The sequence below is a fragment of the Phacochoerus africanus genome, chromosome 14 (assembly GCF_016906955.1).
Source record: "Phacochoerus africanus isolate WHEZ1 chromosome 14, ROS_Pafr_v1, whole genome shotgun sequence".
In the NCBI taxonomy this organism is placed as follows: Eukaryota; Metazoa; Chordata; class Mammalia; order Artiodactyla; family Suidae; genus Phacochoerus; species Phacochoerus africanus.
The window spans coordinates 11,984,084-12,009,130 of record NC_062557.1 but is presented as its reverse complement, the minus strand read 5'-3'; the positions used below and the strand labels follow the sequence as shown (position 1 = coordinate 12,009,130).

The window sequence follows — 25,047 nt, the reverse complement described above, 5'->3', positions numbered from 1 at the left end:
AGGGAGAGGCAGCAGAGGCAGGGGAGGTGACAGGAGAGGATGAGCACCCAGAGGGAGACACTCTCAAACTGCTGTGCTTCTATAGCATATGGAAAAGAGCCACCCAGCCATCGGCCTGGTGCGGGGGCAGGGAGCTCACCCCAGGAGAACTCAGATACTCTGTTTCTCACTGTGCCCCTACAGGCCTTCTGGCTGCAGGGACAGAGGGAGGGGAGAGGGACCCAGGGCAGATGCTATGCACCGCCAGTCTATGTCACCTTTCGAGGATGCGCTCCCATCCTCCCCACACCACGGAGTCTCTGCGTGTGACATGGAGGCTATTCTCCACCCTGCAAGGGGCAGGGCTGCCTCAGTCCTGGTGCCACTGGGCACAGGCATTATCCTGCCAGCTGAGTGGCTCACCATTATCCCCACCACGGGTTCCCGTTCATGAACAGATAACTGAGCAAAGTCTACTTCCCTCTCTAGAGAGAAAAGGGAACCCTCCCGCACTGTTGGTGGAAATGTAAGCTGGTGCAACCACGACAGAGAACAGTGTGGATGTTCTTTAAAACCTAAAAATGGAACTGCCACGTGACCCAGCAATCCCACTCTTGGGCATCTCTCTGGAGAAAACCATAATTCAAAAAGATACATGCACCCCGGTGTTCGCCGCAGCACTATTCACAAAAGCCAAGAAGCAATCTAAATGTCCACTGACAGAGGAATGGATAAAGAAGATGTGGCACATATATACAATGGAATACTACTCTGCCATAAAAAAGAACAAAATGGTGCCATTTGTAGCAACATGGATGGACCTAGAGATTATCATACTATGTGGAGTAAGTCAAAGACAAACATTGTATGCTCTCGCTTATATGTGAATCTAAAAAAACACGACACAAACGAACTTATTTACAAAACAGAAACAAACTCAGAGACACAGAAAACAAATTTATGGTTACCCAAGTGGAAGGTCTGGGGAGGGATGGATTAGGGGGCTGGGATGGCAAATGCACACTTTGCATATGGAACGGATGGTCAACGGAGCCCTGCTGCGTAGCACAGGGAAATCTACGCGTTGTTCTGTGAAAACCTATATGGGAATGGATATGTGTACATGTACGGCAGAATCGCTTTGCTCTACAGCAAAAATTAACACAACATTGTAAATCAACTATACTTCAATAAAACTAAATTTAAAAAAAGGCTGGTTCCTTCTCATACAAAGATCTCACTCCTGAGCTACCAATGGGGTAGTGTGTGCTGGGTTCTAACCTCCAGGACCCCGTGCTCAGTCAACCAGCCCTTTGCTCAGGCCCCTCGGGACCTGTGTCAGGCATCGGCCAACTGGTCTACCTAGAGGAGCTGCCCTGAAACAAAGCAAAACTAAATATGCTTCTTGAGGTCAACCCCAGGACCTTAACCTCAGCAACAAGGCACCCAAGCCAGCACGCTCACAGATGGAACACCTTCCAAGATAGCCGTTTTGAATGGAGAAAGAAAATTAGCAAGACGGCTACAATCTGACAGCCTTAAAGTTCAAAAATCTAGAAGCTCTGGCACCTGGACTGACCCCTGGTTCTGAGAATTGGGTTCCTTATCAGGCAAGAAAACCAAAGGAGGACAAGAAGGAACATTTGTTCTGAACTCTTCCGTTTTCAGATTCTCTTTCATATCTCCCAGCTCCGAGGCCCCGCAGGCAGCTCGGGGGCTGAGGCAGGAGTAAACTGGGGCTGCAGACTTTCCCGAGTGGGCAGTGGTTCCAGCAGGCTTCTCTGTGCTGGGACATGAGGCTGCCATTCCCAAGTCATGAGCTGAGACAAGTCACATCACCTACAGACAGCTTGTCTCTCCAGGTCACGTGAAGTCCCAGAGCCAGAGAGGCACTGTGCTCTGCACGGCGGGGCTTGGCACCCGCTTATCCCTTGCCCGCCGCAGCCGCTGGGACGGGATGCAGAGGAGGAAAGGGAGAGGGAGCAGGAGACACGGCCACGGCTGTGGCCGGGCGGACTTCCAGTTCCCTGCAGCGTGTGATCTTTTTTCTACTTTGGAGCCTGCGTTCTAGTTTTTCTTCTTAAAATCCTATTCCAAAGCATCAAGTCCCAACCTCCAACCCCCAAGAGATAAACTCACGGAGGTCCCTCCTCCGGGTGCTTTTGCTCAGTCCTAACACCAACGGATGGGTCATGGGCAGACTCCACCCACACGGTGAATTTCCTGGTCCAGCCAAGAGGCACGTGGATGCTGGTTCAACACCGAGCAGCAACCCCTGCAGGTTGGACTCTAGCTCCAGACGGAGACGAGCCAGCAGAAGGGGGAGGTGGGCGGGGGAGGCCCGGGAGGAGGTGGGCGAAACCATGGAGGTAATACTCACCGGGCATCGGTGGACCAGCCAATACGCCTTCTCCTGGCAGTCCAGCGCATACCTGTCAGCTTTGTTCCTCTCCTTTCCAGCCCTGAAAAGCCAAAAGGCACGTTGAAGGCCAGTACGATTTTGCATCTTTGGCAGTGATGGACCCCATCCAGACCACTCTCCCAATCTGCCCAAACGTCTACGTGTGCCGCCACAATAATAATCACGACAACGGAAACAGGGGCATCGTCACACTGGCGTGCTGGGTACCCTGCTACATAACTGCACACACATTAGCTCACTGAATCTTCCCAGCGAGCTTTTCTCACTGTGCAGTTCCGGGGACTGAAGCGGAGAGGTGGAGGGCCCCACTGAGGGTCACCCCATCCAGGAGCATGGGGCAGGAGTGGACCTGAACCCCAGAGTCTGGTCCTGGAGTCCGACTCCCCCCGAGGGCACCAGGGTGCGAAGCAAACGTGCCACATGATGAGCCTGAGAAGCAGACCGTCTCCGCCAGCCTCTCCTCTGGATGTGGGTGACATTCCAGGCTGACACCTGACCCCCCGGCTTCCCGTCTTCCCCACTTTGATAAACAACATCGTCAACATCTGAACAAGCAGAGAGCCGACCGTGTCAGCGCTTGCGACGGGGGAACACGCCAGCCCTGGGGAGCCCTCGCTTCTCTCTACCTGTCAGTTCCACTCCGCCACCTCAAAGAGTTTGTGACAAGCCAGGGTTTTTCCGAGCCCAGCTTCTAATTGTCAAAGGTTAGGTGCTTTCCTTCTTATCACCCAGTCCCCCCCTTTCCCATCACAGACAGGAAGTGATGCTGCACTTCCCTCCCACGGGAGAAAAGGGACGTTGGTGATCCTGCCGTGGGCCCCATTCAGCCCCATCTCCACGGCGACCTGCGCTCCGTGCTGCTTGTTTGCCCGGGCAACGCAGGATGACGCACGTGCCTTCTACGAGATGGAGTCTGCAGACTGACGTGCCAGCGAATGCACCATGAATCACATCCTAACATCCAGAGCGCCAGATGTGTGGAGAGTGCCAGTCCAGTGCGGGGTTTTGCAACCTCCTCTGGAAATTAACGATACACACCGTCTCCCCCGCCCCTACCCGGCCAACCTAACTGGATTTTCTGCTGAGCTGACGACCCTGGGTCCTCAGGGGGCATGAGCTGCAGACAGCCCGAGGCGCTTCGGCGTCTTCGGGACAGTCTGAGGAATAGAGTCCATCGCTAATTTACTGCAAAGTCCTTTCTGGCTTTGCTCCTCTGCTGGTCTGTGATGCACGTTCTTGGAGGAGACTTACGATGAATGAGCTCCACGAGAACCAGTAAAGGAGGAGTAATCTTAGTTCATCGCGTAATAATCTTTTTTCAGCAATGGTGTCACTTAATCAATTATTCACTTGTTCACTCATTCATTCATTCATGTATTTATTGACCTCCGACTCTGTTAAGCACTGGGAGTTTACGGAGGAACCAACAGACTGTTACAGACTGAGTGCTTGTATCCACCCTCCCCCAAAATTCCTATGTTTGAAGCCCTAACCCTCAATGTGATGGTATCTGGAGATGGGGTCCTAATTCTTTGAGAATTAGGAAACTAAAACAACACTGTGAATCAACCCCACTTCAATTTAAAAACAGAAGAGTTCCCGTTGTGGTGCAGCAGTAATGAACATGGCTGGTATCCATGAGGATGCAGGTTTGGTCCCTGGCCTCACTCAGTGGGTTAAGGATCTAGTGTTGCCGTGAGCTGTGGTGTAACACGGTCGCAGATGTGGCTTGAATCTGCATTTGCTGTGGTTGTGGTGCAGGCCGGCAGCTGTAGCTCCAATTTGACCGCTAGCCTGGGAACTTCCATAAGCCGCTGGTGCAGCCCTAAAAGAAAAAAAAGAAAGAAAGAAAGGAAAGGAAAGGAAAAAAAAGAAGTAATTAGGGTTTAGAGGTAATTAGATGAGGTCATGAGGATGGGGCCCTTATTAGAGGATCAATGCCCTAGTGAAAGGAGATACCCAAAAGTCTGTGTGTGTGTGTGTGTGTGTGTGTGTGTCTGTCTCTCTCTCTCTCCCCCCCATGTGAGGACACAACAAGAAGGCAGCTGCCTGCAAGCCCAGAAGAGAGTCCTCCTCAGAAACCAAATCCTACACAAGCAGTGGGTGGCTCTAACAGGTGAAAGGTGCATCTGATGACATCTCTCCCTGCTTAAGATCCCTCTATGGCTCCCCATGGCCCTTAGCTCTGAGCCCCCTCAAGATCCGCTCCCGCTAACACGCGCAGTCTCACTTTGCGCTCTCAGTGCCGGCTACAAGGAACAGCATCGAGTGGGCCTCCCCTCCCCCAGACTCTGGCTCTGTCTGCTTAGCGCCCCCTCCCTCCCACCTCGCCTTTCCTCTCCATCCACCACCACCCTCCTCCACCTGGATGTATTCCATGCAGCCTCCCGGTTCAAAGTCATTTCTACAGTTCCTTCTCCAAGCCCCGAAGCGTGGCTCTCAACCCATGATAGCCCCATGGCCTGCTTGCCGGTCTGCTGACTCCCCAGATGATGCTTAACCCACCCCCCCGGGCCCTGCCCACTGTAACACAGAAATGCCGACAAAACTTGATTTTATTTGGAAGGCGGGTGCAGCGGGGGGACAACCGGAGGATGAGGGAGATCTCTGACTCACCTGTACTGCTCTTTGGCCTGCATAACGACAAAGTCCCACTTGTAGTTAATTTTTTTGTTCAGGAAATTGTAGTTTTCCTAGAGAGGGAAAACAAAATGAGAACACTGAGCCCCACGACCTAGGCCGAGTGTACAGGGCAGGAAGTCCTAAGTCAACAAGGAAGGCCTTGGGCTCTGCAGCGACTAGACCTGGCCAGTCTCCCGGGCCAGCTTTGCCGAGGCCTTCGCTCAAAGGGCAGCACCAAATTCTCAAACAGCCTTCACCACAGAAGCCACAACGTGGTTTGGATTGTTTTAATAAATGTATCTAAAATCTGATTAGGAAGAAGGGAACAGTGTGAAGACTCTGGAAACTTAATACGCAACCACAGAGCATCACGAATCCGCAAAGATAAGCCCTAACACTGGGGTGACGCTGGCTCTTCTAAAAACATGTTCGTAAAGAATAAAAACAAGCAATAGTGTTGCCGTCCGCCCAGAAATTTAACCTTTTGCGGGTTAGGGTGTGTTCTTTGAGAAATCTGATTCACCCTGCCTAGAACAAAAGTCTGTACTCCTGTGTTTGGAACTCAAGTTCAAATCTGTTCATCTTTTATAACTTGCATTGTCACACATACTAAGTCATATTATTTGAGGACGGCAAAAGGAAAGTGGTAGCTACTGCGTGCTCAATGGTTACTGAAGCAAGGGTTTCAAACACAGCAGGGGAAACTGAAGCTCAACATGGGGGAGAATTTACTTCCGCCAGCTGCTTCTAAATGTGTGGCTGGATGAGGGCTGGGTGATGGACGGATGGATGGGACGATGGATGGATGGATGGTTGAGGGGAGGTATTAATGGATAATGGGGGGAACGGGGGAAAACAGCTCAAGAATGTAGTCCACTCGATTATAAGAACCGATATTTGAAAGCATCTCTATACCTTCTCATATTCTTCTAAAATCCCTTTCTTCTTGATGTTTCGCTTGGCCAGGTAGATGGCTGGAAAAGGACACAATGACATCTTCCACCATCCTTACATTTCGAAGCCCCTCTATGCATGAGACCGTTGCGCTCAGCGTGGTGAGGAGAACACTCAACAGACCTGGTCCCGTCTCCCAGCATCACTCCTAACACACATGTGAACTGACACAAAGCTCATGATGACAGCAAGACAAACGCTCCCACAATGCAGCAGGTAAATAAGCAGCATGGGAGGCATTACCCAAGGCCTTTGGAGGAGGGGTGGGGCTTTACCGTAGTCTATGTCTTCCGCCGGCCACTGCTGGGTGGGCCAGAAATACGGCGTCTACAAAAGAAAGCAGGAAACCGTGCTGAAACACCAGGCTGGACCCCAGCCCTGTAGCTTAAAATAGAAAACTACCTTAGCCCCCTCCCCTGTCTCTAAAGTTCCATGAGGATAAGTGCCAACCAGTTACCTATCCGCATTAGATGAACCTTGCGTTAACACCCGAGTCAAGGCCAAGACTCACTTGAAATCGGTAGAGGCTGCTGTCAGACTTGAGAACGAGATTCTTGGGATCCTGCAGGGGGTACATGTAGCCGTACTTGACAATGAAGTTGCCCAAGTTCTGGGCCTCTGAGGAGAAGCAGTTGAGACAGGGACGTTATGAGCGGGGCTGAAGGCAGAAGCTCATTGCTGCTCCCCACCTGGAGCACCTAAAACTCCAACAGAGGTGCCTGCATCCTAACAGCACTTCATCCAAGACGGCAATTCCTGAAATTCGCTGTGGACAAGGAGCAGCTGGAGAGCCGATGCTAAAAGGAGGACTCCCCAGACTGACCCCCTGGAATGACAACTCAGTAAACCTGGAGGGGTGTCTGTGAACGATGGGCAGCACAGGGCGTCCACTGCAGGTCTTTGGGGTGAAAGATGGGAAAATCCTGGAGAGGCACTTTTGGGCCCTTTGGGTGTGGAGGGGTCCCAGGAGCAGGGAGAGGACGTTTCTGTTTATCCAACAGGTGCTTCTGCTCCAGGAGCAAAGGGAAGGCAAGGCCATGGTTAATGTCAGCTTCAATCCCAAGCTCAACTCTGCCTGGATCCCAGGTCCAGATCCTCCGGCTCTTCTCCACCTCATTATAACTCCCACCCCACCAAGGCTGCTCAGAAACTTAGTCTGGGTTCTGGATTTGCATCCATTAAAAGGACAGCGGTCCTGGTTCATTCTCAGAGGTTCCAATGAGAGCAGGTGTCTTTCTACCACAGAGAGAGAATCCCATTCTCCCTGTCCTCCAAGTCCGAGGGCCCACAGCTCGGCCTCCAAGGAGTGGGAAGCCTGCCTCCCACCCTCCCTCCATCAGACACCAGACCCTCATTTTTCACGCCTCGTGTACCAACAGCTTTTTTCCGGTGGCAAGTCTGCTCCCCAGAGTTTTTCTGCTCCAATCCATCCTTCAAACTGCTGCCAAACATCCTAGCTTAAACACGACTATCACACACACACTGCCATGCTCAGAAATCCCCCGGGGATCACTACCGCCTCTCTCTCCCTCCGATAAAACTTGGAATCTAGGAATATACCAGAAGCATCCCGCCCTTCCACAGCTTCCCATATCCAGCTGAAGTTACTACTCCTGGTTTCCTCTCATTACCATTCAACTCTTTTTTTTTTTTAAATCTTTTTAGGGCCGCACCTGCAGCACATGGAAGTCTCCAGCTAGGGTTCGAATCGGAGCTGCAGCTGCTGGCCTATGCCACAGCCAGAGCAATGCCAGATCCTTAACCCACTGAGCAAGGCCAGGAATCAAACCCACGACCTTACAGACGCTATGTTGGGCTCTTAACCTGCTGAGCCACAACAGGAACTCCCTCCATTAATCATCCCACTTCTAAGCCAACACTCCTGCTAATTTCCACCCCAGAAAGACAGACCCTCCGAGCGCCCCTCCACAGTTAAGAGGCATCACTTCTTTCAAGAACAAGCGTATGTGCGCCCCCCCCCCCCTCGAGAAGGCCCTCTTGACTGACTCCTCCCCAGTTACTCTTGTTACTTACATGCTCCCAATATTGTGCATGAAACGACAATTTTGTTGACAGCCCCAAGTACCACGCCTTCCATCTCAAGTCTGTTGTTTTACCCGAGAAGACCTTATCTCTCCAATTAAAATGCCAATTTCGCAGAGACACAGGCTAAGCCTCCATCTAGCTTCTACCCTCCAGAGGTGCCCCCACCCATGCAGCGGGCACGGCAACCCTGGGCCACGGACAAGCTGGACGAGCTCTCACCCAGATTGGAGATCCAGAGCCGCTGGGTGATCCACTGCAGGACATCGCTTCCTGCAAAGCAGAAGGATTTGGTCACCGTCGGAGCCTCCTCACCCGTCCTCCACCCCCACGCCCTCCTCCACGCTGCTGCCCCGCCAGCCTCCTCCCTGATCGGAGGGGATCTCGTCCCTCTTCTGCTCACAACCTTCAGGGACTCCCTTCCACCCCACCCCCCAGCGATGTTCCGTCCAAACCCTGCAGCCTGGCATTCGGGGCCGTCCATGATCGGACGCCAGCCAGGTTTCCAGCCTAACCTCCCCTACACGCCTTCAGCCTTTACCGCTTGGGGTACTTCTATTCTTACCATCAGTGGTGCACAGACTGTCAGCCATCAAGTAGGAAGCTAACGAAGTCTTAATGAAAAACAAAACAAACAAAAAAAAACAGACCCAAAGCAAGCTGTCCGTGGAGACAGGACACACAGAGGAAATGAGAGCCAGGGATGAGCGGAGAAGTCGGGGCGGGGGTGAGGGGGGCGGCACTGGTTCTCTGTACCTCCAAGTTCCCAGACAGAACTCTGAGGAGTCAAGAAGATCCAAACTTGGCCGTCAAGGTACTTTTGTTAGAGCAGAAGGATAGGACATAGCCTAGGGACTCTGCAGGGGGATTTATAACATCAGACAATGGACCGCGGGCCCTCTTGCGCTGGGCCCCGCGAGTCCCAGCCGCTGGCCCGGGAGCAACACAGACTGAAGACTGGTGTGGAACAAAACAGAAGGGAGGATGAGGAGGAAATGAGGAGGGAACGGGCAGCCGTCTCGCCCACACCACAAAGATTTAGATTTGTCTAAGGGCCAAGGCAGGCCAAGTTCCACCACCACGGCCAGAGCTGCGGCAGGCCCTCAAGGAAATGGGGCACCACCTCCTCGACCTGGGCCCTCCGGCCCTTCAAGCAGGACATGCTCCTTGCAGGAAGCGGGCAGCAGCATCTCAGAAGAAAGCCGGCCTGTTCTACAACCAAGGACCCCAACTGGGATGCCGTCTTGCAAATGCCAACGACCACATTCTCCAGCAACTCCAGCCTGCTTTACAAAGGCCAAGCTGAGGGGCCTGCCCACATGCACACCGGCCCACAAAACACACCAAGGAGGAGGGTCAGGGTCCGAGACCCCACTGTCTGTGTCCTAGTAGCTGGACTCTTGCAAACGACACTTCCTCCCTCAGAGATGGTGAAGGGGCATTTCTTCCGCTGCCCTCCAGGGAGGACTCTCTGGCCTTTGTCACCTGCTCACGTCAAGGCAGAGGACAGACAACCTGTGACTCTTCCTCCCCATACACGCCCAGGGCACATCCAGCCATCAGCTCACAGTGCCCCCATGCCCACCCCGGCTGTCTTCAGTGGGGCCTCTGTTGCTCTTGGCTTTATTCAGCCATGGTTCGCTCTTCAAAAGCACAATTCTTCATCTAAAATCCTACTTAAAATCCTAGGACTTGGTGTTTCGGACCTTCCACCCCAAGTCTCTACACAGCGGCGTGCAGACCAAGAAAGAGAGCAGCGGGCAGCCAGCAGCCCGATCAGCGCTGCCCGCAAGGAGCCCGAGGCCTTCTCATCCGCTCCACTGCTTCCTGAAGCAGAGCCAATGAGCTTAGGGGGCCGTCGGTGGGTATGTCCACCAAGCGATCTGTGCAGACAGTACAACGGGCCACTTCAGGCTCCCATGTCAGCCGCCATCGTCCCCAAGTCCCTGGTCCCCTGCCATCTGAGGAATCAGGCGGCAATGATCCAATTTGCTCTTAGCGCTGAGGCTGCTGGCCAGGGCTCCTCCAGAGTTCCATTCTGACTGCAGCTGGAATTCAGTGGTGCATGAGAAATGGGGGCAGCCCCGCCCAAATCCAGGGCCAAGTGGCTCATGTGCAAGGACGAAAAGGAGTCCACACATCTGGTGAGCTGCACCATGTACAACTAAGAAGAGCAGCTCACACACCTGGGCAGTGGGGCAGAGCGTGGCCTCTGGAGCCATGCAGCTGGGCGACTGCAAATCCAGGTTCAGCCTTTCACGCTGGGTTCAGCGACATGGGGACGAGCTGCTGGAACTCGTTCTGTCTCCGTGTCCCCTTCTGCAGGAAGGGGACGGATGGTCCCATCTTTCCCTACACTCACTCTGGGTGACGTAGTGTGGGAAACTGCCGGCAGCCGGCTCCCAACGAGCACCACTGCATGCTGGCCACGTGCACAGTACCATCTCATCCGATTCCCGCGGTCATGCCTTTAGGCAGGGGTCGCCGGTGCTGCTTTTAAAACAAGAGCTTTGGAGTTCCCATCGTGGGGCAGTGGTCAAGAATCCGACTGGGAACCATGAGGTGGTGGGTTCGATCCCTGGCCTTGATCAGTGGGTTAAGGATCCAGTGTTGCCATGAGCTGTGGGGTAGGTCACAGACGCGGCTCAGATCCTGTGTTGCTGTGGCTGTGGCGTAGGCCAGCGGCTACAGCTCCAATTTGACCCCCAGCCTGGGAACCTCCACATGCCACAGGAGCGGCCCAAGAAATGGCAAAAAATAAATAATAATAAAAAAAATAAAACAAGAGCATTTAGACTAGGGCTACACAGCTTAAAAAAATATATATATATATATATATATATCCAAAGGACTCAATCCCGGGGTGTCTGGTTCAACATCAGATGCCCTCTGGATGATTCTAGACCAGGACTGATTTCCACCTTCCATAAACCTGTATTAAACTTCCACCTCAACCCACGGCTGTGCTAAGCACTGGGTACAACAGATGAGCCAGACGAGATAGCTCCCTTTGAGGGTGGCCCAGTCCAGTGGCGGATTCAAGCCAGATTGAATGACAACCAGAGGCAGAGAAGGGACGGGGTCCAGGATGCCTTCAGGAGGGACTGTCACAGCAGCATCTTAAATGCCACAGCAGAGTAGAGACACCCTGCGAACTCTGCCTATCGGCCCCTGCTCTCTGAGGGTCCAGGCTACTCCAGTTCCTGGCGTTTCCCAAGCCCATCAGAGTTGCCTTGTCTTCTGTGAGCCACCCTGTCGCCTTCTGATCAATTCCCCTGTTGCTCTCACCAGCTAGAGCTGGTCTTCTGCTGCATTCACTAAGGAAGCCCGAGCTGGTGGGGGCACTTCTCCATTCAGGCAGTCAGAAAGGGAAATGGGACACGGCCGGCCAGCCTGCCTCTGCAAAGACTCTGGCACCTTGAGTGAAAAATACTCAGGTCACCAGTGGGGTCGAGAGGAAGGGTTCACAGGGGACACGGCACGACGGCGAGTCCCAGGCTGCTTGAGAAGTCGCCTGCTTCTGCAGACAATATTGTCTGAGAAGTCGCCTGCTTCTGCAGACAATATGCCTCAGCAGGAAACAGACTCTTTTTTTTTTGTCTTTTTGTCTTTTTGCTATTTCTTGGGCCGCTCCCACGGCATATGGAGGTTCCCAGGCTAGGGGTCCAATCGGAGCTGTAGACACCGGCCTATGCCAGAGCCACAGCAACGCTGGATCCGAGCCGCGTCTGCAACCTACACCACAGCTCACAGCAACACCGGATCGTTAACCCACTGAGCAAGGGCAGGGACCGAACCCGCAACCTCATGGCTCCTAGTCGGGTTCGTTAACCGCTGCGCCACGACGGGAACTCCAGGAAACAGACTCTTTACTGCCAACCCAGAATCACAAAACATATGCAACACGCTGATCAAAATGCATTCTTATTTGGGGGCCCGGCCCCTTCCACCTATCTTTACATGATGCCCTTCCTCCCACACCCGGAGAAAGGAGACCACGGTGCCACCCCTTTGGGGGAGTTAAAAAAGTGTCTGAATATGAAATTAGAAGACAGGGAGAGATAGAGCAAACAAAGCCCCAAATTTTTTTTTTTTTGGCCAATAGCATTATTTTTTTCCTGCTACTTGATTTGATGAAAACAAAGCAAACATGACAAATAAAAAAAACAACAGTAAATGTTTTTAAAATGACCTCCTGGGAGGAATGGATTCACAAGGCGACCTACCGAATTCTTTTCTCTTTTCTTTCTGACTCCCTCCTCAGGAGGACCCTGTGGTCCAGGAATCAGCAAGGAGCAGTAAATATTTTCGGCTTTGTGGACCACAATGTGGTCTCTGCACAACCACTGAACTCTGCCACTGCCGTTTAAAAGCAGCCACAGACAATATGTAAATGTATCTGTGCCAATAAAACTTTATTCACAAGAACAGAACACGGGCCACACTTGGCCAGAGAGCTGTAAGTCTGCCAACCTCCCCCGGGTGTGGTCTGTTTCAGGCCAAGGACGAAATCCTAAGCTACGTTACCCGTCATGGCGTGAGGGATGCTGGCGACTGAAATCTTCTGGTTCTGCACTCGGACCCCTGTCTCTGGGTCCTGCATGTCCTTCACGAGGGATTCAATCTGCAACACAGAACAGCAAAAGCTGGACCAGAACCCCTGCCGAGGCTGAGGGAGGCCCTTTCCGCAGCACCCAGGGAGCAGAAGACGCACAGGGAAACAGTGGGCACATCCAGCCAGGAGCCCACCGCCTAGGTGGGTGGCTGTCACACAATGGAGCAAAGGCCCTGCAGGATGACGACCCCCTCGGCCTGTTCTCAGCCGAGCAGCCAGAGGAAGATTTTCCGTTAGTTTAGGGGGTGTCTCTCCTCTGCTGGGAACCCTGAGAGAGCCATTCCACTCAGTCAGGGGCAGGGCTCTCCTACGGGTCGTCATGGTGGCTGGGAGCCCCTTCCCCACTGACTCTTCCTCTATCGCTGCCAAACCAGCCCCCACCCCCACGCCGACCCAGGTACACAGGCCCCACCTGGCTGCCCCCAGGGTGCCCAGCCCCAGCCTCAGGGCCTCTGCTCTGGCCACTCCCCAGCTGATGGACAGGTTCCCTCACCTCCCTCCTCTTCTAACAGTGTCAGGAGGCAGCCCCACCCCCGCCATCCCACTTAGTGCTGCAGCCCTGAACTCCACCCTGGCATGCCTGGTCCCTTCCCTTCTTCCATAGCCCTCAGCTTTCAACATACAAAAATAGTGGATCTGCTTATCATAAAGTTTACCCTGTGTCTCCCTTACTGCTAGAAAGTAAGTTCTTTCCGGGCAAATCTTTTGTTCTGTTCGCTGCTGGATTCTGACTGCCTGGAACAGGGCCTGGTGCACGGACAGTACCCGGGAAACGACTGGGGCAGGAGTCAATACATAGATGAAGGCAGCGGCAGGGAGGATGATGAGAAGCGGTGGCTTTTAGAGCCCTGGTTCTAACTCCAGGTAACGGGATTCGCTCTACTTGCAAGTGGCTGACCGGTTCGGTAAGGGCAGCTAAGAATAGCGGCAAAGTTTACGACTTATGTGAAGGAGTTGCCAGTCACCAAAATAGAAAATTCAAAAACAGGAGCACTTTCTAAGAGCACATGTTTCTGTTTGGGGGGATGCTGATGATGAAGGGCTGCTGAGAGAGCTACTGCTGGAAGGTGACGGCAAGTGAATGACATAAGTTCAAAGGACACAAGGAGGAGTTCCCGTCGTGGCGCAGTGGTTAACGAATCCGACTACGAACCATGAGGTTGCGGGTTCGGTCCCTGCCCTTGCTCAGTGGGTTAACGATCCGGCGTTGCCGTGAGCTGTGGTGTAGGTTGCAGACGCGGCTCGGATCCCGCGTTGCTGTGGCTCTGGCGTAGGCCAGTGGCTACAGCTCCAATTCAACCCCTAGCCTGGGAACCTCCATATGCCGAGGGAGCAGCCCAAGAAATGGCAAAAAGACAAAAAAAAAAAAAAAGGACACAAGGGTCAGAGATGTGAACCCGATTTGTGAATAGGGACAAGAGAGTTGAAACCAAAGAGAATCAAGGAGCTGTCCAGGGAGGCTTGAACAGCAGAAGACATTCACAAGGTCAGCCTTGTGTCTTTACACCATTTTTTTTTTAAATGTCGATGACAAAAATATTTTTCCACTTGAAAAAAAATTAAATGTGAGTAAAATCAACTGAAGAATTTTTTTTTTCTTTTTAGGGCCACACCTGCAGCTTATGGAAGTTCCTGGTGTGGGGTCAAATTGGAGTTGCAGCTGCCGGCCTTCGCCACAGCCACAGTAACACCAGATCTGAGCCGCATCTGCGACCTACAACACAGCTCATGGCAACACCAGATCCTTAACCCACCGAGCGAGGCCAGGGATCAAAACCGCGTCCTCAGAGACAATGTTGGGTCCTTAACCTGCTAAGCCACAGCAGGAACTCCATAAAGGATGTTTTGAAACAAACTGGGTGGGTTGGCACAATTTTTTAAAAAATCAACCCAAGGAGCTTCCTGGTGGCTCAATGGGTTAAGGATCAAGTGTTGTCACTGCTGTGGCTCGGGTCACTGCCATGGTTCTCAATTCAATCCCTCAACCGGGAACTTCTGCATGCCATGGGCATGGACCAAAAAACACAGAATATGAACAAGTAAGTGGGAACAAAGATCTTTCCCATCCTCCTCCAGTGGGGACGCCCTCTCTGGAGGTCAAGGCAGCTGCACACAGCTAGACCCATCACCCCTCAAACCCAACCTGATCACATTCCAACCGCGTTACAAAGCAACGCTTCCCTGGTTTAACCACCTTGGTGACGTCATCATTATTCTCCTGCTACTTAAAAAAAAGAACACTCCCTCACACCGCACAGCCCTTTACCATTTCCAAAGTCCTTTTAGAGTTTGCATGGGCTGTGCCTCAAAGGAAAGGAACTCACAGTCCTCACAGCCTCAAAGCCTCCCCTTCCCCCCTAACCACAGGAGTCCACACGACCTCTCTGAATCGCCTTCCTCCTCCATAAAATGATAGCATGTGCACAGCGGAGAGCGTTTTGTTATGTCTCCAAATCTAAGTAACTGTGTAAAGATGCTTTGTAAGGACAGACATATGAAGATACCAAAGGACAGATAAGCAAAAAGATACATACTTTATAAGGCGAGATATTTGCTAGTGGTTGTGGTTAGAATCATTAATATCAGTAGTGTTTGTACAACTGGTGCATCTTTAAAATTTTACATTTTAAAAGAAAGAAAGAAAGAAAACGTTACATCCTTATAACTAGTACCTCTTTAAAAGTTTCCATTAGATGCCCAGGAGTAAATATCCTGCTCTGCTAACCATCCAAATACAGGTATTTACTGAGCACATCTTAGGTGTCCAGTGCTGCGGAGGATACGAGGTCAAAGACAGCCTCCCAGTCCTCAGAGAGTTGGGAAGACGTGTTTATGAAGATTTTTTAATGAACTAAGATAAACACTAGGGATCTGGGTGCAAAAAAAGTTCAGTTCAAATCCCACTCCAACGAGTAATCGAGGCAAATCGCTCAACTTCTCTCAGAGCCAGCCCTCTGTAAGAGAGAGATGACAACAGTACCTACGTCATCAGAGGGCTGTCCTGAAAATTAAACAAGATTAAGCATTAAAGCACTTAGTACTGGATTATGCGCAAAGTATTTATTAGACAGCAACTGCCGACTGAATTAGGCTCCAAAAAACAGGGAAGGAGCAGATTGGAATAAGAGCCAGGAGAAGAGGGCGGCTGAGGTGATCCCCCAAAGAGCATGCACAGAGGATGAGAACGACTTTCTCAGAAGGTGGCTGTACCCCAAGGGAGGGATGGTGTGAGGAGCCCCGCGCTTTTCTACGCAGGAAAGAGGAAGAGTGAACTCCAGTGCACTGTTGGCAGGAATGCAAAGCAGTGTCTGCTGGGTCCCCTCCAAAATTAAAAGAGAGGAAGTTCCTGTTGTGCTTCCGTGGGTTAAGAACTCAACTTGTCTTTGTGAGGTTGCAGGTTCAATCCCCGGCCTTGCTCAGTGGCTTAAGGATCCAGAGTTGCTCTAAGCTGCAGCATAGGTCACAGATGAGGCTCAGAGCTGGTGTTGCTCTGGCTGTGGCAGAGGCTCCAGTTGAAGCTCCAATTCAACCCCTGGCCTGGGAGTTTAAATATGCTGCAGGTGCAGCTGTAAAAAGGAAAACATTTAAAATTTTAAAATGCAATAAAATAGGCTAACTCATAGAATCGGAGTGGAAGGGTGGTTGCTAGGGGCTGGGAGGGGGAGATGGGGAGCTGCTAATCAGGAGGCATAAGGTTACAGCCAAGAAGAGGAATTAAGTTCTAGAAATCTGCCCTGTATTATTATTTCTAGAGTTAATATTGACACTGTTTGCACACTTAAAAAAAATTAAGAGGGTAGATGCCCAAGCAAAGTGTTCTTAACATAATAAAACAGAATTTTTTTTAAAAGAGAGAGACAGCAGCCCAGCTGCACTGAGGTGAAAGGACATGCACTGGAGGTGAAAGGTCATGCAGGGGAACCTCGAAAGAGAAAAACTCTACCTGCCCCCTTCCACTCAGCCAGCTCCCGAAGCTGGAAGGCTCCCACTTTCCCAAGGCAGGAAGGAGTGTGGACAGACAATGTCCTAAGTCAGCGCCAAGGGCTGGGATGTCCTATTTCCATCTGTTGCTAAACCAGCATTTGCAGCAGAACCACAATTCTGAGAAACGGCCAAGATCTGGGGCAAGGTCAAGGCTGCTCCGGGCACAGCGCCCAGCACTCAGACTGGCTGGGGCCCTGGCGGCGCCCAGGGCTCCGCGTGCAGGACCGACCATGAGCTGTGTCTGCACGGACGCTTTCTTGGCTCACAGAAGTGGTTCAGCTGAGCAGCTCAAAGCAGAGAGAGGGGAGGAGGGTCCTGGGGAGGCTGAGAGGTGGCCCCGCATCTCAGGAACACGATCGGGAACAGAGAAGCCAGATGCTGCAGGAGCCGCTTTTTCTGGAGTTCTCAACTGAGAGTCTCGGATTTTCATGGGACATGAGAATTGCTTGCCTTTCCTTCTTTTCTTCTTCTTTTTTTTTAAATGTATAGAACGAATCAGAGCTTTACTTTTTTATTTTTAATTTTTTTATTATAGTTGATTTACAATGTTGTCAATTTCTGCTGTACAGCAAAGTGGCCGAGTCACACACACACACATATACATACACATTCTTTTTCTCACACTACCTCCATTACGTTCGATCACAAGTGACTGGCTCGAGTTCCCTGTGCTGTACAGCAGGACCCCACTGCTTACCCATTCTAGATGAAATACTTAGCGCTTGCCTTTCTGATGTGAGAGCCCAGGCCTCCCTTCTCCCAACCATCCGAGCAAAGTCTCCATTTATTCAAAAACTTGTATGAGATGAAACAGCAGCCTTTCATGGATTCAGGAGGCCCATAGATTGAAGAAGAGACAGAAACCGCCCCCTTAGGAGTTAGGAACTTGAGGTTCTCCCAGAGAAAGTCAGAGGACTTGATTCCCTCTCTTTGCATTTAAAAAAAAAAATTTTTTTTTTTTGAGTTACATAGGGTTTGAAAATAACCTTTCAGAGGAGGAATAATGAGAGTTATTTTAAAAACACAATGAGGGGAGTCAGATCTCTTTCTGGCAGGTGTGTCACCCTCTGCAGAAGGGAAGGGCTGGTGGGAGGAGGGAACTTTACAGGGACTTTGGGAACTGTTTGGAGGAGGCGTTCGGCCCTTTGGGCTCCAGATCCACTTTCCTCGGACCTTTGCTCGTGTAAATTCCCCTGAGGGGTCTCCTCAGTCACCCAACAAGGAAACCACAGAAACCACAGGACTCTGGCCCATGGCCTTGTCTCCAAGAGATGGTTCTGGGCTGACTGCCGCCCCAGCCCTCAAGTTCACAGGTTAGAGTCCTAACCACACACACACACACACACACACACACACACACACACACACGCACACAGCCCTGGACCTCAGAATGCGATTGGATTTGCAGTTAAAATGGGGTCATGGGCAGGGGAGGGGGGGGCTTTGACACGATGACTGGATGGCCTTTGAGGAAGAGGCATTCAGGACACAGACACACACGGAAGGAGGACACACGAGGGCACAGAAAGGAGACGGCCGTCTGCAGGCCGTGGAGAGACACCACCGAGAGGCCAGCCATGCCCGCACCTCGGCCGGGGACGTCAGGCGTCCAGAGCTGGGAGGACGCGAGCTCCGGCCATGTGATCCCCAGCCTGCAGGGCGCTGTCGCAGCAGCCGGACCACGCGGATCCGGACTCCAGGGCAAGGCCCCTTCACACATCACACAGGGGAGGTGCCCCGGCGAGTGAGGAGCCCTGGCCTCTCCCACAGCCTCCTCCTCGGGCCTGGGTGTCCCTCCAGAGATGAGGGAGGGCACGCCATCCCCACCCCGAACGGCAGAGCACCCCCCCCCCAAGACTCAGCTCCACGGCCCCCCACCCCCGCCCAAGGAGCCACCCCTGTTCCCCGGGCAGCCCAAGGACAGTGGGGTCACCAGGTCGCGCTGGACCCCAGATGACCCCGAGTTGTGGGCAGATGGGGGTGTCAGATCCAACGTGCTGCGGGGTGACTGAGGGCATGTCAGGGAACCCTGATGTCACGAAGGAGCAGAAACGGGGGTTTTGAAGGCCTCGACGTCGCCCACCCTCCCCGCCCACGCAGCTCCCTGCCTAAGGAGCTGTCACTCACTGTGCAAGATCTCTGGGTTGGAATTTTCCTTTGAGCCAGAGAAAGTTCCCGGGGGAGTTATAATAATGAGTACTTTTCTGAACAAGCATGGGGAAAGTGACCCGGTACCAGGAGCCAAAGGGTGGTTTTGCAAACAGAGGAGAAGAGGCCGTCCACACAGCGGCCAGCCAGCCCCGAGCCATCTCTTCCTGATGCCTCGTGGACGCTCAGGAGCAGCACACACGCCCTGATCGGTGCTTCGCCGTCTCTCCCCAACACCTGGTCTTCCTGCCCTGGCCCAAAGCCCAGGAAGCACCCTTCATGACCCTGGCCAGTGGTGGCCAACTTCTGCGGACTCCGCGTTTGTCTGTGACGTGTCTCCTACCTGCCCACTAAGTCCTGACTCAGTGGAACATCTAACCCCCATCCTGGACCATCACGTTCTGCCTGCTGGCCTCTGCCTCCCGCCGGGCACCTCTCCAGCCTCCAGGGCGCCCTCCAGCAGCGGCACTATTGACATTTGAGACTAGCCCCTGTGGTGGGGCTGCACCTGTGCTTGGTAGGTGTCCAGCAGCATCCCCGCCTCTCCCGGCTGGATGCCAGGAGCATCACCCTCCCCAGTTGTGACAACCCAAAAGGTCTCCAGAAGCCGCCACATGTCCCAGGGGCTTGCCTCTGGGCTGTAAATTCAAATCACCTGGGAAGCTTCAAAAACAAAACAAAACAAAACAATACAGCAGTGTTTGGGTTCCACCCGACCTAACTACTTACGTATCTCTTAAGTAAATCAGAAACTCTAAGGATGGAGACTTGAAAGAAATATTTTTTTTAAGTGCAGCCAGGGTAGAGAGGCACTGCTACCTACCCTGTTAGGTAAGGGCAGAATCATCTGTCAGAATCATTTTTCTAACATGGAAACCAACTCATTTCATCTGTTCCTGGTTGTAAAACGTCAAACAGCTTCTCACTGAAACAGAAAGCACCAAATCCCCTCTCAAGATGTGCGAGGCTCCCCCAGCTCTGGGCCCCTCTTCACTACCAGTCTGTCCATCATGGAGTCCCTGCCACCGCCCCCCCACCCAGCTACCCCAACCCCTGCTGGCTCTCCCACAGCACCGCGCTATTCCACACGTCGGAGTCCTGCCTTGCCCAAAATGTCACTCCTCTTCCCATCCTCCTGGTGAAAAAACAAAGAAAAACTACTACTTTTTCACACTTCAACTCAGTTCCAACTACCCCTTGTGAAGCAGGTGGATTCCAGGTAGGACTGGCCACTTCCCACTTTGGGGTTATAGATACAGAGATAGATAGATAGATAGATAGATAGATAGATAGATAGATAGATAGATAGATAGATGGATGGATAGATAGGTAGATGGCTGAGAGAGGCTGAGAGATGGATGAGAGTCCTCTAACAAAGTTTGCCAAGACCTGCAGAATACTCTCCTTATTTATGCAGCTGTCTTTCTCTATTAAACTCTAAGCTCCAGCAAAAAAGGGGCCATGTCTTAATCTCCACAGTGTCCTGAGCACCAGGCGCGTAAGTGCACGATTCTGTGTGTGTAGTGAATGTAAGAACAACATAAGCAAAAGAGCCCCTGCCATGCCCAGGTCTCCTAAGAGGTGTTTCCCCACTCTCTCCCCCAGCAAAAGGAGGTGCCCAATGCCACACAGGAAAGCAAAGGAGTCTGACAGAAGGCGTCTCCACGAGGCACCGAGAAAGTCAATCCCGCAGTGACTCCCAAGGGCAGCAGTGACTGGTACTGGCTGGGATGGAGAGCTGGAAGTCACAGGGGGGATGGGGCCAGCCCAAGGACAAGAGCCCATGGGAGCCATAGGAGGTGGTCCACGGTGTGTCATCACACACACACACACACTTAGCACATGCTGTTCTCTCTGCCTGGAACATCCTCCTCATTCTTGGGGCCTAGAACCCCCATTTACCCTTCAGTTCTCAGCTCTGCATCCCATAGGCACATTAAGCCAGGCCTTTCCACGGCCTCCTCTCCAGCCTGCATGAGAGGAAAGCTCATAGCACTGGATCACATTTGACGACAGACGGTGGTCAGTCTTGTATTTTTCCTGATTCCACCACTTAGCTCCAGGACTGGGGCGAGGGGGTTTCAGCTCTCTGAGCTTCCCTTTCCTGCTCTGTAAAATGCATCTGTCCTGTGGAATAGAGGAGATAATGCATGTAAAGCCCCCACTGGGGACACAGCATACTTCATAAACATTCATTGAGTGGTGGGTAACATTTGCACCGAGTCCACATTCCTTTGGCTGGGGTCCTTCCCCAGAAGGCTGAGAATCTAGTTCAGCTGGTTCGTTGTTAAGAAGCTCCTGGAGGAGTTCCCTGGGGGCTCAGCGGGTTAAGGATCCAGTACTGTCACTGCCATGGCACAAGTTCGAGCCCTGGCCCAGGAATTTCTGCATGCCACAGGTATGGCCAAAAAAAAGAACCTCCTGTCATGGGCTTTTGGGACCTGCTCTAAGGAGCACTGTGACCTGACCGAAGACCTGGGAAGCTGGGCCTGGGAGGAGGAGGGACAGGGGCTCAGCTGGCGAGTAAGCAGAGAAAGGACTTTCCCAGTGGAGGAAACTGAGGCCTGAAAGGGCACAGGGTTCCTGGAAAGGCGAGGTGGTCAGTGAGTTAAGAGCCCACTGAGTGGTTTTGGCTGCTTTGTTCTGGGTCCCTGGAGGGCAGGTGTGGAAGGCAGTGGGAGGTGAAGCCAGAGAGATGGTGAGTGGCCAGGCTGAGAAGGCCGGGCTCATCCTATGCACATGGGAAGTCAGCGCAGGGTGTCAGGTCGAGGAGATCAGCGCTGGTTTGGGAGAGAAAACCAGCAGGCTGATGGATGAAGGGTATGTGGAGGCAGGCAGGCTGGGGAGGAGGGTAGGTTGGCGACCAAGACACCAGTTGGGAAGCCCAGGTAAAGGCAGGAGATCTACCAGGTAACAGCACGAAGGAACAGGATGTCCAAGATTCAAAAACAAACGGAATGTCTCCAGACAATTATCCTCTGAGCCTCTGAGCCAGAGCTACCCTGTCTGGGAGAAGAAGGCAGTGCTGGGAAAAGCCTGGAAGAGGACTGATGGCTCTCAGGGACTGGGATGAGGCGGTTCCTTCTGCTTGTAGGAGCTGGTGTCTAAGGGTTCTTTCCCCATGAATCAACCCTCTGCCTCTCTGTTTTAGATCTTCTCGTCTCTACCACCTGCACTATGCACAAGCTTCTTAAAGCAGGTTGACCACATGTGACCAACTGTCCCAGTGTGCCCAGGACTGGCCAGGATTTAGCACTGAAAGTCTTAGACAAACCAGGACAGTTTTTCACTGACTACACCACCTGCTGAGCTCCAGAGGCTCAGGACAGGGCTCTTAGTGTCACAAAGCATTCCGCTAATTCTATTCAAGATACGCCTAAGAAGGTAGACAACGCACTGTGAAAAGTCGCTGTGGATGGGATGGGGGGAGGGAGGGCAAGTGACCCAGGACCTAATCCCCGGCCGAACTCTTCCCATATTGGTTATTTCAAAAGCCCAGAAGAAAAGAAGCTGCTTCATCCCCAACGGATCACCCCACAAGATGCATTCCACAAGTCCCCGAGATAGACACCCTGTGCCTGGCCACTTGGTCTGGGAAATCCTCTGCCACACAAGGAAACGAGTTCTGACTCGGCTGCCAGCACCGAGACACCTGCGATACACAAGTACACACACCTGAAGGAGGAACCCAGGAGCGTTGGAAGTGGGGTGTCCCTTTATCCCACAGATCACACCACGTTCATGGTCTGTGTGTACATACTCACCACACATACACACACACACGCTTTAAAATCCTGCAGTTTTGAATCAGAAAAACTACAGCAAAAATGTTCATTGAACATCTGGGTGCCTTAAAACAATCTCAGGAGACTGTCTCAGATCTGACCCAGCCTGGCTGAACTGCTTTCTGGCGCCTTCTCTCCCGAGTAACAGGTTGTTCTCAGCCTCCAGCCGACCATCGCCCCTGGCTTCATATGCTCTGCTATGAACAGGTTACAAACAGCCCTAATCAGTATAGTCTTTAAAAGACAGACACGTATCCATACACAGAAAAAATAAGTCACTTAAATAACATCAAGCAGCACTAGTGGACCGCAAGGGATGCCCTCCTCCACTCCTGTCCACAGGCTTGGAGCCTCCCACCATCTCTTCTCCGAGTTGGGTCCCTGCGCACCTTCCCCGGCCCAGGCGACAAGACCACGCTCACCTTCTGGAGAAATGCCATCCTCGGCCTGTACTGCTGGCCTTGGTGTCGGATTGTCATCCTGGACCCTGGGTGAATTCACAACCAGGACCCAAACGAGAGAGAAAAGGGAGAGGCCCCGCGACAGAGAGACGGCGAGGGCGTCCCCGGCCGGCGCGGGGGGCGCGGGCGGGCGGCTGCTGCCTGCGGCGCCCCTTTACTCGCGCGGCTCGCGCCCCCGGGGAAGCAGCCGGGATCCGCGCCAGCCAATCAGCGAGCCGCGCCGCCGGCTCCGGAGCGTGCGCTGCGCTTGCGCCCACCTGTCGCCAGGGGGCAGCGTCCGTCTCGGCTGGGACCCCCGGGGAGCTTCAGGTAAGACCAGCGTGTCGGGGACCCGCAAGTGGAAGGATCTGTCCCCGAGAGCGAGCCTTTTAGGCAGGATGGGACTTCTGTACAGAAGGGCAGCAAGGCAGCCTCACTAATAAGTGCGGCGGAAAACGCCGGCTTTGCCATGTCATGCCACTAGCCAGTGGGACAGCCTTGGGTGAGTTCCTTAAAATCTCTAGGTCTCAATTTATGTGAAAAGGAAAAGTTAAAAACCGGATAATAATATCCAACAGCAGCGTTGCTCTGTAATTTAATGGGGATGTGTGGGACACCGCACTCGGCCCTCAAGGAATGTTTAGAGGAGAAACAAATCCTATGTGGAATGGGTGAGATGTTGGTTAATGAAAGAAAGGAGGGGAAAAGGATGTTAGAAAAGCTGGAGTCCTGGTTGGGCCAGTGGCGCGATCTGCACAGCTTCTTTGGTCCTTAGTGTTTTTCTCTCTCTGGATATAAAAGGACAATGCTCCTGAGTATCGCAGGCCAGGCACTGTGCTGGAGCCAGAACTCCAAAGTGGATTATGACCCAGTCCTACCTCAAGGAGCTCACAGGTTAATGGGGGAAGAAGAATCCTTCAACAAAATGTTATAAAACAAAAATCTGTATATGACAGAGATCTAGCTAATGCAATACAGGACTTTCAGAAGGCTTATCTAGCCTGAGTGGAAAAGATCAGGGAGACTTCCTACAGGAAGGAAGATGGGAAGTTAACCGAGTAGAAACAGATAAATGCAAGTACATCGCGGAGAACAGCGCTGGGATAGGCACAGAGGCCCGTGAGCTGGGGCGTAGGTCAAAGATTCAGCTTAGATCTGGCGTTGCTGTGGCTGTGGCATAGGCCGGCAGCTACAGCTCCGATCTGCCCCCTAGCCTGGGAACTTCCATAGCCCCGAGTGCAGCCTTAAAAAAGCAAGAAAAGGAGTTTCCGTCGTGGCGCAGTGGTTAAGGAATCCGACTAGGAACCATGAGGTTGCGGGTTCGGTCCCTGCCCTTGCTCAGTGGGTTAACGAACCGGCGTTGCCGTGAGCTGTGGTGTAGGTTGCAGAGGCGGCTCGGATCCCGCGTTGCTGTGGCTCTGGCGTAGGCCGGTGGCTACAGCTCTGATTCGACCCCTAGCCTGGGAACCTCCATATGCCTCGGGAGAGGCCCAAGAAATAGCAAAAACAAAAAAAAAATTAATTTGTTGGACACAAGGTGACAGGAAAACCCCTGTGACAGGGATCAGACAGTGGTTGACTTTGGTTGGGTGGGTTATTTGGTGAGTCAGCAATTAAATGAAAAGGGGCTGGAGGGAACTTTCTGGATTGATAGAGATGCTCTACATCTTTTTTACCTTTGTGAAGCTGAAGTTTAGTTGATTTACCATATTGTATTAGTTTCGAGTGTACAGCAATGTGATTCAGTTATATATTTTTTTGAAATTCTCTTCCACTATAGTAATTATAAGATATTAAATATAGTTCCCTGTGCAGTACAGTAAATCTTTGTTGTTTAAGACGCTGTTTAACTTTTGGGGTTTTTTGGCCGCATCCATGGCATTTGGAAGTTCCTGGGCCAGGGATCGGATCCAAGCCATAGCTGCAGCAATGCCAGATCATTAACTCATTGTGCTGGGCCCGGGGATAGAACCTGTGCCTCAGCAGTAACCTGAGCCGCTGCAGAGACAACACCAACTCCTTAACCTGCTGCACCGCAGCAGGAACTCCAAGATG

The 25,047-nt window shown here is 52.4% G+C and overlaps 1 protein-coding gene across 3 annotated transcripts in view; it reads right to left on the bottom strand.

Moving 5' to 3' along the window:
* RGS9 (regulator of G protein signaling 9) overlaps positions 1–23,135 on the bottom strand; it is a 72,614-nt gene extending 49,479 nt beyond the window's left edge. For all 3 annotated transcript variants that reach the window (XM_047758188.1, XM_047758189.1, XM_047758190.1), the window contains exons 1-8: positions 22,975–23,135; positions 12,548–12,644; positions 8,243–8,293; positions 6,489–6,595; positions 6,253–6,304; positions 5,939–5,997; positions 5,018–5,094; positions 2,360–2,441 (exon numbers count right to left, since the gene is read on the bottom strand). In XM_047758188.1, coding sequence (XP_047614144.1) covers positions 2,360–2,441; positions 5,018–5,094; positions 5,939–5,997; positions 6,253–6,304; positions 6,489–6,595; positions 8,243–8,293; positions 12,548–12,644; positions 22,975–23,031 — 582 coding nt within the window. In that variant the 5' untranslated portion in view covers positions 23,032–23,135. The remainder of the gene's footprint in view (positions 1–2,359; positions 2,442–5,017; positions 5,095–5,938; positions 5,998–6,252; positions 6,305–6,488; positions 6,596–8,242; positions 8,294–12,547; positions 12,645–22,974) is intronic.
* Positions 23,136–25,047: the final 1,912 nt, after the last annotated feature.